General features: G+C 35.3%; 2 protein-coding genes across 3 annotated transcripts; one reads left to right on the top strand and one right to left on the bottom strand.

Moving 5' to 3' along the window:
- Window positions 1-6,688: 6,688 nt before the first annotated feature.
- On the top strand, window positions 6,689-13,245 carry LOC107768603 (cysteine protease ATG4-like). Of its 2 annotated transcripts, none has more exons than XM_016587725.2 (8): window positions 6,689-7,560; window positions 7,668-7,753; window positions 8,231-8,281; window positions 8,480-8,859; window positions 10,939-11,077; window positions 12,444-12,499; window positions 12,585-12,655; window positions 12,761-13,245. In XM_016587725.2, the coding sequence occupies exons 1-8, from the start codon at window positions 7,101-7,103 to the stop codon at window positions 12,979-12,981; spliced, it is 1,464 nt and encodes a 487-aa protein (XP_016443211.1). In that variant the 5' UTR covers window positions 6,689-7,100; the 3' UTR covers window positions 12,982-13,245. The 2 variants fall into 2 exon arrangements, with proteins under 2 accessions (XP_016443211.1, XP_016443210.1); XM_016587724.2 differs by having other exon boundaries at window positions 6,690-7,560; window positions 8,231-8,365.
- Window positions 13,246-14,103: 858 nt separating this feature from the next.
- LOC107768604 (agglutinin alpha chain) lies at window positions 14,104-15,816 on the bottom strand. The gene is made up of 2 exons (XM_016587726.2): window positions 15,538-15,816; window positions 14,104-14,556 (listed from the first exon to the last, which is right to left on the bottom strand). Exons 1-2 carry the CDS (start codon window positions 15,730-15,732, stop codon window positions 14,248-14,250), a joined length of 504 nt encoding a protein of 167 aa, XP_016443212.1. The 5' UTR covers window positions 15,733-15,816; the 3' UTR covers window positions 14,104-14,247.
- Between the last annotated feature and the right edge of the window lie 752 nt (window positions 15,817-16,568).

Genomic DNA, 16,568 nt, shown 5'->3' with positions numbered 1-16,568 from the left:
AATAGCTGCTTCTTATAATAACTTACTAATGTGGTACTTCTAGTTCTGATTTAAATAAATATGAACAACTTAAAATCGTTCCCTAAAATTTACTATTGGCTACTCTTGGTTCTCATTGCATACAACATATCTTCTAGTCATTTGCATGAGTTGTACGGAATCACATCTTTGGTAATAACAAACGTTTCTGACTCCTAGATATTTTACCCTTAGGCTCTTTTCTGTCCAAAGCTATAGTGACCAATGTTGGGGTCTGACATCTGAACTATCATCATCCAACTTGTGGCTCCATTTCCAAGAATTAAATGAAGTTGTTCTAGGAGGTAAAACACATATAAATACACTATCATGTACAAACTTATCCTTCAAAGTATACTATTATCTAATAGATCACTTCCTGCGCCATCCGATGAGTCTTGGTCTTAATCCAGATCTAAAATATGTGAAGGTTTCTCTATAATCACTATTACTTACTTTTTCTTTTAGCACCCATAGGCATTACTGTATACTCACCAGAAATTTTGATACACTGAAAATTGGATATTTGGTAAACATATATCTGAATATTGGCATTCTGAATAACCACAAACTTGCTAACTGAAAGACTGTATAACTTGTAACTGAGGTAAACTGATAACCATAAGACATGATAATTTCTTTTGTACTTTCTGATAAGGTTATGCTCCAATCTGTACTACTACCCATTGCATCCCACTTTTAACATCATCTCATTCTCATTGGTTACCAACTTATACCCCAATGGGAATCATCTTCTCTAAGAATTTGAGTTTTTTCCCGCACGTCGTTTGGGCATTCGATACGTTTGGAGTTCGATAGGAAGAAAAGGTTAACTATTGCTCTAAGCTTCATGGCACGATCTAGAGTAGAAAGAAATGAGACAGTCCTGGATGTCTTGGTAGTTAACCGTTTATATGATGGTTGGCACACACATATAAATGAAACTCCACTGGACACGACTTCATAAACTCCCTAAGACTCTTGAACCTAGTGCTCTGATACCAAGCTTTGTCACGCCCCGAACCTGGGGTTGGACATAACACGACACTCGGTGCCTGACTACATGTGACCGAGCGAACCAACTGGCTGGCTGAATCAACATGTGATATCATGGCATACTGAATGCGGAAGATAAACTAACACATGCTAATATACTGAAAGTCTGGATGATATAAATCAAAGTGCGAAAATACTAATACAATTCTGAAACATATTTGTAGCCAACATAGCTTAACATGAAAAGCCTGAGACTCTGTCTAACTGTTACTCTAGTCTATGAAGCCTCTAATGAAGTACTGAAAACATTGATTGTCTCAAAATACTGAAGATTATACGATAATTATAATTCCCCAAAAGAACTAGGGATCACCAAACAACTGATACGAGAGTCCTAACGCTCTGAATTATCAACCTATAAATCATTACCTACATCGTGAGATACAATCCCCGGGTAAAAGGGACATCAGTACATTTAAATTGCACTGGTATGCAAAGCAACTGAAAGAAAGAATTATAAATGCCGAAACTGATACTGAGCTGATAATTGAGAATTGATAATTGATAACTGAAATGATAACTATTGAAAGTGAAACTGAAGTGATAACTGATAACTAAATTAATAATTGATAACTGAAATGATAACAGATAACTGAACTGAACAAAAGAAGTAAGGATATGAATACTCCCTCTTCTGATTGATGAACAACCTGTTTATCCGAATAAATAAACTATGGCCTCAGTCCCAATATATATGTGCAAAACTACGGTCTCGGGTCCAAGTATACGTATACATAACTACGGCCTCAGGCCCAAAGATACATAAAGCATAAATTGCGGCCTCATGCCCAAATACAGATGTCCAACATTCAGGAATTTAAAATCAGGAACTAAGAATCATATTGCAATACATGATACTAAAATGCTAAATCACACTGAGTTACATAATACTGGAATACTGAATAGGACTAGACTGAGACATGTATTCTTGAACTGATTATGAACACTGAAACTTCAACTGTTTATGACATGCTGAGTAAGCTATACTAAGACTCAAGGACATGAAACCCAAGTCTATATTGAATACGAAATGAGCTCACAACGTTTAGAATGAAGGTCATGAACGAGTTATGAAACTAGAGAATAGAAGTTCTACAACTATTCAAGGAACTAGGCTTAACTATATTTCTGAGGCGATTGATAACGTGGTAAAAGAAACATAGTGTAGGGAGAATCATTAACATTCCCAAACATAGAGAGTTAGCCTCACATACCTTAACTTCCTGATCTTGAGCGTAATACAACATTCGCCAACCGTTTCAACTTCAATCTATATCAATACAAGTCAAAGAGATTCCATATTAGCAATAACACTCATGTTTTGGTTACTTAAGCATTTTCTCAAACACTTGGTGGCATAAAGTTTCATAGTCCTTATTAGTGGTGTCTCTACACCCAATAACCCATTCTCCTGCTCCTAGATAAATTCTAAAGTCTCTAATGGTTACAATCAACATCATTCTTTATCACCCATAAGGTAAACAATACCCTTAACCAATAATCAACAATCAACAACCCAAACCTATAATCCGTTCATGCTTTTCTATCAAACCCATTAACTCATATCTCATGAACTAGAGTCCATAATCATTAATCCAATGCTAGAATCAATTAGAGGATGAAGATATTACCTTCTTGACGTTCAATCTTCTTGAATTCGAGTTCTAGGGTTTCTTCTCTCAACAATGATGTCCCAATATCTAATGATATGCAGGGTTTACCCATATTAATAAGATGTTGGGAAATTGAAATTAAATAAGAATCACCATTAGAACTTACCTTGGGTGGTGGAGGGACTCTTGAAAAGTTAGGTTTTTGAGAGCTCCCCTCTCTAGAGCAAGGTTTTTGTGTTTTGGGGGTGTGGGGGATGAAGTAGGGCTTTAAAATGACCCCCCATGAGCGCCCCCGCGCATCTATGGTCTTGACCGCGCAAAAATGGCAGTGACACTGCCTCAGGAGCGCGACCACGCTTGGGGTGCGCTCAAGGCATGCATATTGCACACTGTTCTGTAAAACGCGCATAACTTTTTGGCACAGAATCCATTTGAGCTCCATAATATATATTTGGAAAGATATTTCAAAGGCCTACAACTTTCGTGTTTTGCGTTTTCCCAAATACCTTACAAGTTTTTCACTAAACCTCCTGCAAGACTGACTCTCTACAAACTTCGTAGATTTTATCGAATCTTGTACACCCCACTCTTCGTCTTGATTCTAAAATAACTATTTCCATCCATAATCATACCAATAGAACTTCATATGTCCAAAATATAACCTTACTACTCATTTAAAACATTCATACCTAAGTCGAATTTACGGGGTGTTACAGGTTGGGTCACAACCCTAGCTAATGGGTTTAGCTACTCATAATCAAATAAGAAATCGAAGATGGAGATGAAATATAAGCCATAAAAAATAATTACAAGAGTAAAATCTAATATTAATTGCTAAAGATGTTCTAAAATTACTCTAAAAAGATAAAAATAGCAGTTCACGTGCTCTACAAAACAACTGATACCCTAAAAATCTAAAAAAGAACTATTTATACAAAGCTAAATTTTTCGGATAAAATTGCCCCTACGGAGATTCCGTTGACAACGGAAAATAGGTCGCCTCAACGCTATGACTACCGCGGCTGTGCAAAATCAAGCTCGGACCACGATTCTTCTCTTTTTAGCTAGTTCTGAACTTGAGTCCGCTGGGAGCGGAAAAACACCCGCCTCAGCGCTCCTTCAACCGCGGCTGCAAAATATGATCGTGGGCAGCGGTGACTGTTAAGCTTCAGAAACACTCTCTGAATCCTCAAACCGCAGAGAGCGGCATCAGGACCGCCTCAGCGGTAGAACCCTCGCGTCCGCTGCTATTTCTCTCTGTCAGCGCCCTTTGATATCAACTTTGAACTTGTGCAGGTTTCACTCCTTTTTGAGTTGGTTATGACTTCCTTGTCTCTTTTTGACCAAACACTGCAAACAAGCACACTAAGTTAACTTTTGGGAATATTTGCACGTATTTTTAATCCAAAACCTAAGCAAAAAAGGAGCATAGAATAGGCTAGAATCCCTAGTTATCACCATCCTCTTATACTCCATTTGTCCAGCCCCTGCCGCCCTTCAACCAGAATCCATCTTAGAAAGGAGGTTAGTCAAACATGGTAATAAAGTTGTTTTCCAAGTTAAGGTCAAATGGGGATGGCTTAATGCTGGTCATGCCACTTGGGAGTATCTTCAAGAGCTACAGACAAGGTTTCCCTCTTTCAATCCTTGAGGACAAGAATTTCCTTTAGGGAAGGGTATTGATACAAGTAAAGGAGATAAGCAACCAAGGAGAGGAAATCAAGCAATTAAAGAGAAGAAATCGAGTTAAGAACTAAAATGCAGTAACAATGAAGCTTAGTTGGCGACTGACGTGGCAACAATTAGTTATGTTACTTACAGTCGGTTAGAGTTAGTTACAAATTGTTAGCTAATACTCTATCCGTTTCAATTTATGTGAACCTATTTTCTTTTTGGTTAGTTCCAAAAAGAATGACCCCTTTCTAAATTTGAAAATAATTTAGTTTAAACTTACAATTATACCCTTATTGAGAAGCTTTTATAACCACATAAAAATTCTTGACCCCTTTTTGACTTATTTAAGACCACAAATTTCAAAAGTCTTCATTTTTTCTTAAACTTCGTACCTAGTCAAACACATGTTCACATAAATTAAAACGGAGGTAGTAACAATCTTCTAGAATCTTCAACCGAGCATATATAGTTGATATACATGTAATTGATGAATCACTTTTGAAGATAATACATTTCTATTCTTTCTAAATTTCTCTTCTCATTGAGCTATTTTCTCGATAAATCTTGATATAGCCATCACCTTCTTCGAGCTTGAGCTCCTAGATTGACTATTCTCGTTAGTTTCTATTGCATTGCATCATTGAACAAGTATTCCATAACAAAATATTGGGCTTTTCTTCTATCCAACTAAAATGGGCCGAACAAATCAAAAAAATAATAAACAATGGTCCTTTATGTTTGAGGTACGCTTACAACTTGTTTGGATTGTGGTTATATATTGTTTCACAACGTATCATATTGTATTGTTTAATAAATACAACGTTTGGATATATTGTATCGTTTGTTGTCGTTTCATGATGTCACGCACTAACAATATGAAGAATAAACTTGCAATATTACTAAGAAAAGATAGGATACGAAATAGAATTATTATATAAAAAAGTAGGATAAATGATAAAATATGATTATGTAATAATAAAGAAGGGCATGATGAGAGAAAATAGTAAGGAAACGACGTCACCACACCAAATCTGTCGTTCCATTGAGTGACACTTTTTGTCATTACGTAACGATGGATTTAACAATACGATACAATAAATTTTAAGTAACAATAAAAACAAATATTGTATTTAAAGTAACAATACGATACAATACAATATGTGTCAACCCATCCAAACAAGCTGTTAGAGTACTACCTTAGGTATGCAACAACAACAATAGAGTCAGTTTAGTACTATAAGTAGGGTATGGAGAGGGTAGTGTTTACATAGATCTTACCCCTACCTAGTAACGGTAAAAATACTATTTTTGGTAGACCCTCGGCTCAAAATAAGGTAAAGAAAATAAAGGAAGAAGAAGAAGGAAGAGGAGGAGGAGGTGGAGGTGGAGGTGGAGGTGGAGGTGGATAGAAGAAGAAAGAGAGTAAAAAGAAGAATTAGACTTCAATAGTAACAACAAGAAAGTAAGATAACTGAAACGAACAAAACAACATGGCATAAATAAAGCTCTAAGTGTATGTACTAAACAGTTTTTTTGGTCTCGGATTTAGTAATTTTTTCATTATTTAATTTGACAAAAAATATGAAAAATAAGATTCAATCTTAAACACCAAAAAAATCTCGGAGAAAGTCCTTCGAAGGAAGAAGCTTCCGACCTGTCCTCGATCTCTTTCTCGATGGGGAAAATAGCTAAAAGGTAAGAAGGAAGTCTAACTAATGTACTGATCCACGCAGGCTGCCCGGAGAATCCTACACTGCTAAGGAAGAGGGTCGAGCCATAACGGATTGATGTGGCGTAGAACGTGAACAAATGCTTTCTCATTAGACTATTTTAACCGATAGTTTATGTCGACCCTACGCTACGATTCTTCTTCTCTTATGAATTTCTAGTTATATCGAATCCTATAAAATACCAAACAAAAACTATACTAAATACCCCAAAAGCTAAAAGTATACCTCAAAAAACTACACCAAACTCTAAAAATTGGTCTAAAATAGTAGAAATTACAAAAATTGTGCCTTTAAATAGTTCTGGCTTATTTACACTCCCCTCTCCGCCCCCCTCACCCCATAGTTTTCATCAAAACTAACAAATAAAGTTTGTTAAGTATTTGATGAAGTTGGAAAACTTAAAGGATCAAAATTGGTTAGTGCATATTTAAGAGACTACTTTTAACTTACTCTCAAACACAAGGGACTATTTATATCATTTTATCTTAATTTCTTCTTACCTCACCAATGTACATATATTACTGCACTATGTACAAACAATTACAACGCATACCTCTCTGGAATATAAATTTCATACAATATAGTAACTTATTTCTTTTCCTCAAATCTGTTCTTTCCTCATCCAACTCAATTTCGTAACGCCACTTTCTCCTAAGTTTTGACCTCACCACACTCCAAATTTCCTCCAAATTCCCAATCATTGGCACCCAAAATCCAATAAATTGACAATCTTTTCTTCAAATCTCACTACCCCAGATCAAATTTTCAATCCCAACAACCCCAAAAATCTCTCAAAAATAGCCAAAAAAATTTGCCAATTCTATATATTCGTACCATGTAAAATCCTAAATCCCATAAAGCCCGAATCTTTTCTCCAAATCTCAAAACCCCAGATAAAACTATCATTCTTAAAACCATCAAACTTGTCAAAAACAGCCAAAAAATTGCCAGTTTTGCCAAGTTTTAGCTCTTTTATACCATGTGTCATGAATCAAAAATATAATCTTTGATGCCTAAAAAAACCCAATTTAGTAAAAGTTCGTCTGATTCAGATTCTCCAAGAAAAAATCTTGGTTCTTTAGTTTCTTCAGAACCAGAACCAGGACCAAGCAGTAACAAAAAATCTTCTGTTTGGTCTGGTTTTTTGGTTTCTCCTTTTTCAATCTTTGATACTGAGCCAAAAGGGTGTTTAAAAAAAGGTGACTTAAGTTCAAAGAAGTATTATAATGGTATTGGTATTAATTGGACTAGTGCTGTGAAAAGAATGATGAATAGTGGCTCAATGAGGAGGATTTTTGGGATTAATAAAACTGGGATTCCTAATGGCTCTAAAAGTGATATTTGGCTTTTAGGTGTTTGTTATAAAGTTGTTCAAGATGATGATCCATCCATTGAACCAACTCAAAGTGAAGGTTTTTCTGCTTTTGTTGATGATTTCTCATCTAGGATTCTTGTTACATATCGAAAAGGTAGTTAAAGTTTTAATCTTTTTTTTATTCTTATTTTGTTTGATCTGATTAGAATTTTGATTTGGTGTGATAGTGAATTTTGGTTATTTGGTTGAATGTAATTACAGGGTTTCCTCCTATTGGAGATTCTAAGTATACCAGTGATGTTAATTGGGGTTGCATGCTTAGGAGCAGTCAGATGCTTGTTGCTCAGGTTTATTACCTGGCAAAATTCCTTTTCTTTCTTGCTATAAGTTAGCTAAAATCTTTATAATCTTGCTTTGGCGCAATGGTAAAAGTTGCTGCCGTGTGACCATGAGGTCACGAGTTCAATTCGCGGAAACAGCCTCCTGCAAAAGCAAGGCAGCGTAGCCGTACATAAGACCCGGTGTGGTGACCCTTTCGCCGTACATAACAGGAGCTTACGCACTAGGCTGCCCTTTTCGAAGGGGAGCCTTGAAGCAACGGTAAAGTTATCTCCGTGACCTATAGGTCATGGATTCGAGCCGTGGTATCAACCACTAAAGTTTGTGTATCACACCCGTTGAGGTGTGGCCCTTCCACGGACCTTGCGGAACGTGGGATGCTTCATGCACCGGCTGCCTTTTTTATCTTTCGTTTTTTTCTTCTTCCGAGTTTCCAATGCTTACTCTGTCTGCTGTAGTGATGTTGATGATTCCTGTATTTATAGGCTCTACTTCTTCATCGATTAGGAAGATCTTGGAGAAAATCTTTGGACAAGGTACTCGAAAGTCAAAACACTGCAGTACTTTCAGTTGTTAAAATGCTCAATTTCCAATTTAAAACCACGATATTGCACAGTCAGGTTCTCATCTCGTATCTCTTATATATAAGAAAAAAGACAAGAAAAAGATCAGATTCTCATCTCATACATATATTGTTTTAGCTTGAGAACTTATCATGTTATCTCATCGTGCAGCCGCATGACCAAAAGTATGTTGAGATATTGCACCTTTTTGGTGATTCAGAGGAGTCAGCTTGCTCTATCCACAATCTCCTTCAAGCCGGGAAGACATATGGTCTTTCTCCTGGATCATGGGTGGGCCCATATGCAATGTGTCGCACTTGGGAAACATTAGCACGAAGCAAGAGAGAAGAAATGGGGAATGCTGACATGTCTTCTCTCATGTCTATCTATGTTGTATCTGGGGATGAAGATGGCGAAAGAGGCGGAGCGCCGGTGCTCTGTGTTGAGGACATTGTCAGGCATTGTTCTGACTTGTCAAAAGGCGAAGCTGACTGGATACCTGTTCTTTTCTTAGTTCCGTTGGTTCTTGGACTTGACAAAATCAATTCAAGGTTTCCTTTCATTTCTCTTATTTTTATTTATCTGCACTGGTAGTGTTGTATGATGCAAAACTCTTGCCTATTTATTCTCTAGCATATCTCTCTGCATTACCGTCATAAATAACTTAAGAACTTGCCAAGTAAAAGAAGATTGTGGCTGAATGATTATTTGTTTGTGTCGTAAAACAAGTGGTGCTTTGTTGGGGATCTGTAAGCACTTTAGTGCTATCATTACTATTTCATTGCCAGTTTTGCTTTATTATGATGAAATTGTATGCAAAGAAATTAAGATTGTCATTCCTTATCCAATCAGCAACAGTTTGATTATTCGAAACTGTTGCAGAGTTACATGATACTTTGTGGCTATAGCGACTATTTGGCAGGCCTTATAAAGGGAAAGTGGATATGGAATTAATATGGTACAGTGCTAGAAAAGATCTTTAAAGAATCTTCCATAGAATTAAGTGTCTAAAGTATTTCATTATTTTACCGAATGAAGAGCCACTCATACCATTTAGGATTTGGATTTCATTAACCTTGGACGACGAGTTTTTAGCATTTGTTGCAAAAGACCTGTCTTGGGGGGAATCAGGCATCTTCTTTTCTAGGCCAGAAGACTTTTCTTGGGGAATCCAGCATCTTCTTTAAGAGGAGCCATGGTAGATACCTTGATTAGTAGTGTAAAAAAAAAATCAGTAAGCACTAACATAAGGAACACAAATGAAAATAATAACAAAAAAAAATAAATTTCTGGATCATGCTTCGTATTCTCAACAGCAAGACTAATAAAAATATCACAAATCGCCCCCCAGGGCCTAGCTCAAGTGGCAAAGGGTGGTGGATTTGTGTCTTAGGTCACAGGTTCAAGCCCCCACACCATGCAAAGCAAAGCCTGGTATTTAAGTGGAGAAGGGTAGAGGGGCCGGCCCATTATCCACCGAGTTTCGAAGGCTGCGGTTGGTCCAAAGAATCGGCCCCAGACGGATTTCTCGGTCATCAAAAAAAATAAAAAAAATTAAAAATACCACAAACTCTTTTGCACACTATCTAATCACATGGCTTGATCTAACTATTATTTCAATGGAACAAGTGCGGATACAAGATGGTCACAATGGTCGCAATATCGTATGTGATTCAAGGTCTCATACTAATGTTTCCTGCCATGCGACACTTTCGGGTTGTCCTCTTCAAGTAAGAACATGAAATAGAAGGACGGCGCTACCATATATAATCATTCCTTCTCTTGCGCTATAATCTAGCTGAAAGATACTTGTAATTAACAGATTAATGACAGCTTGAGAAATTCCATATTCTAAGTTACTATAAATCATGGTTTGCTTCACAAAGTATAGCCAGTCCCAAGTCCAGAAAACTAAGAAGAGTTGTGATAGGTTGATGAGTCCTCTTCAGTGTATAAAGTGGAATGCGCACTAGTGACTCATAAGTTGACTCTAACTAATTTGAGATGAGGCTTAGATACTCGATTGATGTTTGATTAGCCATGATGTCTTCTTTTCCTAATGGTATATTTATGATCTTTCTTATATTATCATAGCTCAAAGATTTCCTGGTTACTGGCCTATACACTCATTTAATTGAATTTACGTTGTTAGTTGTAGAACATTCGACGTTTATGCTTATCACCATAGATAAGGTGATGAGAATTCCATTAATTAGTAGGGCATATATATTTAAAAAATTGACTTAGCGAACAAGGCGTTCAAACTTGTTTCTGTGATCCTAAACGACAATATTCATAATACTACTCAATTCAGGAAAGTATAGTTAGCAGCTAGATTTACTTGCAGAAGTAAGTTGTCATCTGGTGGTTTAAGAAGTATCATTTGCAAAATTGAACATGGAATATAGATTGGTCTTTGATGTCCGTACGCACACAAAACACGTTATGACTATCTCGTGTTTTCCTTATCTCCATGTTGATTTATGACACGTCAGGCACGACGAGAAGGCCATATCTAACGAAAATTAAAATTGTGGACTGCATTGATATTGGACGGATGATTTACTGTTTCTACTATAAAAACCAGATCATTCTGTTTACTGAACTTCTATTATGTTCTTGTACGTTAGGTATCTTCCTTTACTGGCAGCTACATTCAGTTTTCCTCAAAGCCTTGGGATCCTAGGTGGCAGACCTGGAGCCTCGACCTACATTGTCGGCGTGCAGGATGATCAAGCCTTTTATCTTGATCCACATGAAGTTCAGCCAGTAATTGTTTCTTTCCTTTTTATCGTATTTATGCCATTTCACACATACTGATTGGAATTTCTATAATTTATTACTACTTACAATCTAGGGTTAATTGCCGATCCTTAAAATCAAACTTTCCATGTTTAAATGTTATAGATGGAAATCAGCGTCTTTCCTTGCTGGCTGACTTCAACAATCTATCAATAATTACCACCATCAAGAATGTCATAATTGTTTGGTCTTTGTTACCTTTTTTATGCTTATTAAGATTTGAAGTTTTTTTCATTTGATTCATTAGTGTGGAGAAAATTGGTGGATTTTATGTAGTACCGCGATCTGGTTTTTATAGGTCGGCTTTTGCCCGGAATCCGTCGTTTTTATATTAGGAAAGATGTCATCCAATATATTCGAAAGCAGCAGCACTCAGTATGGGATGGTATAAGAAGCACCCAAATGAAAGAAAAAAAAAATCATTTGGCTTTTAAAGTTTGATTTAAGAGCTCTTATTGTTTGCTGAAAGTTTCCTACTTAGAAAAAGCTTCTATGCGGATCTAGTAGAATATTCTCTAACAGATCCTTGCTGCTTTAGAGGACTTTCTTAGAATCTTCTACAGGCTAAAATATTAGCCTTATTGCTGGAGCGGGAGTGCTGCTATATAACAAACAATCACCAAATTACACCTTTCCGTCCTCCACGTCCTAATTTCTTGACATCATGGTTTTTTCTCAATGTTCCATTTTCTGCTGCCTCAACATTCCGCATTAACCAAGATCCGTAATTGATTATCGTCATCTGAAATGCTAGTGCGGTTGATTAATCGTCATCAGCGATGGCTGTGAACAGCTCTGCTAGTCAAGTTCCCCTTTTGGAGAACCTTCTATGTAATTTCATAATTTTCGGTTTGGGACATTATTTTTGGTGGATTTCTAAAATGTTCCAGCATATTCATTTCAGTGGTTTTGATCCATCAGACTCCTCTAGTTTCACTTTCCGGCAACACCAAAAGTGCAAATCAAACAAATTATTTGGTCCCTGTATGAGCTTTTCCATTTAGTTTCTTCTTTTTTTTTGCGGCGAGTGGGACGGGTAAGGAATCACATCTCTAATAAACGAGTATTTCTTGATTGGTCGTTCAGCTTTCCTACCTTTTTTACTTATTATAACTGTCTTTATGGTGCTTGTAATCTCATTTGTCCGGTGATTTTAATATTTGAAGTTTTATGGATTTATCTGTCTGATGAGCAGGTTGTTGATACCATAACGGATAATCTGGACTTTAATATTTCATCTTATCACTGAAAGTTTCAAAATTTGAAGTATTTTTGGTTATCTAATTTTACTGGATGTCGGATGTAATGTTCTCATTATATGTCTGATGCGCAGGTTGTTGATATTAAAACGGATAAGTTAGATATTGATACTTCATCTTATCACTGCAAGTAAGCGAATACGCATTCTAGTTTCTCACCTGATATTTTCGTTTTTAGTTTTAATCACCTTATAACCTTTTGACTTCGATTGCAGTACTGTAAGGCATTTCCCTCTGGATTCAATTGATCCATCTTTGGCAATCGGATTTTATTGTAGAGATAAAAGTACGTCCGCTTGTTTCTCTAATTGTTCCAGAAATTGTTGCATTTGTTTTACCATGGCTAATACGAGTTGCTTCTTGACCCCTAACTTCTATATACTTTCTGTAGGTGATTTTGATGATTTCTGTATACGGGCATCTAAGTTGGTGGATCAATCAAACGGTGCTCCATTGTTTACGATAACTGAAACTCGTAGCCCAGCCACATCAGTTGAGTATAACGACAGGGTGACTAGTAATTCTGGGGTTCCAGAACTGGACTCCTTCGATGCTGTGGGCCCGGGTGAGTCGGATGGTAGTAGACCTGAAGATGAGTGGCAACTCCTTTGATGTAAGAACACTTTCAGGATTATAAAGTTGTAAATAATTTCGTAGGCGGTCTACTTGATTGCGCCGGTGGCCTTAATGTGTTCCATCTTGTTTGGTGCGCGATTTCGACTAAATTACTGCTGTAAGATAGACATACTTGTAGGATCCTCCTTTTGCCTTACAATTTGATGTTGTCTATAAATTATCCAAAAATGGGATGGTGTATGGTTCAATTCATTTTTTTTCTAAGTACAAATGCAGAAGATTGAATAGTTGTTCCCCTAATCTTCCATTTTGTGTTGCTATTTTTTATTTTCTGGTCTTATTATTGGGTGTTATTCTTACCTTTCTCTATCCTGGATTAGGGGCTTGCTTAGTTTGGTTTAGTTCACTTGGTTATTGTTGAAAATGGAAGTTGTTCATTAGTTTACATGTAAGTTAGAGGTAGGTACATAAGCAAGTCTTTCTTCAATTAGATTTTTGCTTTATATGTTTACCTTTTATTCAAGGTTTCTAAATTTGAGAAATAAATCTTGGTAAAGCTTCAAATCAAAAAAGAAAGAAAAAATCTTATTCCATCAAATATATATATATATATATATATATATATATATATATATATATATATATATATATATATATATATATATAGAGAGAGAGAGAGAGAGAGAGAGAGAGAGAGAGAGAGAGAGAGAGAGAGAGAGAGAGAGAGAGACAAGGGTGTATTGGACCATAAGGGTATATCGTACGTATCCTTACCCTGCAAGAGATTGTTTCCGCGATTCGAGCCCGTAACCTCCTGATCACAGGTCAACAACTTTACCAGTTTGCTTTAGTATCCAATACGACTCAACTAATTTGCATTTACGCCACCAAATCTATAGAGGGATTAAAGTGCATCTCTATCGAGAGGTTTTCTTCTTTTAGAGCTTGAACCGAGATATATCATTTTTTTCTCTCAATGAACCTTGACAAATCTTTATATTATTCATATTATTATGATTACATGTATTGCTTTGAGATCGAAACTAGCCCCGAGTTGCCCCTTTTGCTCTAGGCATCTGATACTCGAAATTTACTGACTCAACTAATTTGCATTTACGCCAGCAAGTCCATAGAGGGATTAAAGTGCCTCTCTATCGAGGGGTTTTCTCTTTTCAGAGCTTGAGCCCGAGACATCTGATTTTCTTCTCAGTGAACCTTGACAGATCTTTATTATTCATATTATTATGAGTACATGTATTGCTTTGAGATTGAAACTAGTAGATATTTTTACAATTTGTACATTTAACAATCAATTACGTCTATTTTATCATAATCAATATCTTTGCTAATTGGGATTGGATTAATGTAAACTCCAAAGCTTTCAAGTTGACCATTAAAAATTGTGCCATGAAATCCATTGAGCCAGTTTCCAACATTTATGTTGAATTCTGTATCTTCACTTCCCATATAAGTAGGTCTATTTTTTGGAAAAGGTCCATATGAGTTTTTGTTGGTCACAAATGTGATTGATTTCAATACTTTATCTGTTCCAATTACTCCATGCCTACCATTTACTCCAATTAGATATTCAGATGGATAATCTAGCTTGATCTGCAAATTTTTTGAAAAAAATTATTAAAGATAAGAAATATTGTCATGACAGATAAACGAGACTAGACGTGTTACCGTAGGGCAACCCGGTGCACTATGCTCCTGCTATGCGCAGGAAACGGGAAAGGGTCGACCACAAGGGTCTATTGTATGCAGCCTTACCTTGCATTTTTGCAAGAGGCTATCTCCACGGTTTGAACCCGTGACCTCCTGGTCACATGGCAACAACTTTACCAGTTATGCCAATGCTTCCTTTCACTAGACGTGTTACTGTAATAAAATAAAATTATCTTTCTTCTCTCGAGAATCGAGACAATAACAATTATACCTTAATCTCAAACAAATCTGGATCTCTTATATAAATCCTCATTGATCATGTCGCTTCCTTACTGTGAGAAGTAGAATTATGTATCTTTTATGCTGAATCTCCTAATTTTTCTAGAACTTGATTCGTTAACCAAAATGAATTTGATTAATAAGTTGTGTACCTATTTAGGACTTTTTACGATCCAATCATAGATAATGAAATCATAAAATACAATAGTCCGATTTTTTTAGTGTCAATTTAAATTTAATATAGATGGCGATATGTGATTGTGGATAGTAGAGATTTTAATAGATGTTGAAATTCACGGGGGTATTATTAACAATAATACAATATATTCTTTAAATGTACACTAAAAAATGTCTAGCTATGCCTTCGACATCATAATTGTTGTTATTTATTAATAGTGATTATCCAGTTTACAATTATATACAATCAAAACTCTCTATAACGATTTCGTTTTTCTAAAAAAAATTGATGTTATAGTGAAGTGATGTTATAAAAATATATATTATAACATAACATGAAAAATTAGTTTCAAAGAAAATTTAACCGTTATAGTAAAGTATTGTTATATAAGATAACTGTTATATAGAAGTCTGACCGTCTTGCTCTAACAATTCATTAATAAAATTTAAAAAAAAAATGGAACTTACTATTTCCAGATGTTCGATAAGATCACCATGTTTGCCTGATAAAGAAAAGTTTCCATCTTTGAAATATAAAAATTGGAGATGACTAATTATTCTTCCAAAGGAAACGAAAATCATTGCAATATCACCTTGATCAACATCATCCCATTTTTCTCCTTTTAATTTACTACTTGCCACAATTTCAATTTTGAATGCCATATTATATATATGACTTTTACAATAATAATTTACTGAAGAAAAAAATATTATTGGACAAAAGAAAAGAAAAATTGGAAGAAAGAGTTTGTGAATGTTTTAGGTTTACCAAAACCTTATTATATATATATACTATTTTTTCTGCATCCATTTATGCCTTTCTTGAATCTGAATTTGAGATTTGGAATTTTTAGGTGTAGAATAATGTACAATTTTTATTACTTAATATTCTTTTCTTGTTGTTGAGATACATAATATTGACCCCTTATTATGCAATTACTTTTATGTTTCTAATTCAGAATAAACTACAAAGCTTCTTTTAGCATTACTCGCTCCATCCTAAAATACTTGTCACGTCTAGCTTTTCGAGATTCAAATAATATAAACTTTGATCAATATTTTAATATATATATTTTTATCATAATAATATGAGAAAAATTGCAAATTATAATACTTTTTATATAGTTTTTGAATATCTAAATTTTAATTTTATAATATTAAGTTAATCTATCTAATTTAAATATTTTTGTATTTTTCATTACAGTAGTTGTCTATACAAGATTAGAGGAGCAAAGGGCTCAAAATAGAAAAGAGAATATACAAATTAGAATTCTTGATTGATAGGAAATCAGGATCACAATAAAAACAATAAATACAAAATATTGCAATATCTTTGGTATAATAGCCGGTGATTAGCATTGCTACCTTTATTTCTTTCTTTCTCTTCCTTGTTTAAGTGATTTTTAGTAGGCGTTTGGACATAAAAATTATAATTTTTAAATTATGTTTGGACATGCATTTCACTTGAAAAAAATATCGTAATTTTGTGAGGGAAAAAA

This window comes from Nicotiana tabacum, chromosome 18 (genome assembly GCF_000715075.1).
Source record: "Nicotiana tabacum cultivar K326 chromosome 18, ASM71507v2, whole genome shotgun sequence".
NCBI lineage: Eukaryota > Viridiplantae > Streptophyta > Magnoliopsida > Solanales > Solanaceae > Nicotiana > Nicotiana tabacum.
This window is presented reverse-complemented; position numbering and strand designations above follow the sequence as displayed.

Coding starts and splice junctions, on each gene's coding strand:
- LOC107768603 (XM_016587724.2), top strand. CDS start 7,101: ATGCCTAAAAAAACCCAATTTAGTAAAAGTTCGTCTGATTCAGATTCT. Junction 8,860..10,938: donor CTTGACAAAATCAATTCAAG/GTTTCCTTTCAT, acceptor CTTGTACGTTAG/GTATCTTCCTTTACTGGCAG. Junction 11,078..12,443: donor ATCCACATGAAGTTCAGCCA/GTAATTGTTTCT, acceptor TCTGATGCGCAG/GTTGTTGATATTAAAACGGA.
- LOC107768604 (XM_016587726.2), bottom strand. CDS start 15,732: ATGGCATTCAAAATTGAAATTGTGGCAAGTAGTAAATTAAAAGGAGAA. Junction 14,557..15,537: donor TTATCGAACATCTGGAAATA/GTAAGTTCCATT, acceptor AAAAATTTGCAG/ATCAAGCTAGATTATCCATC.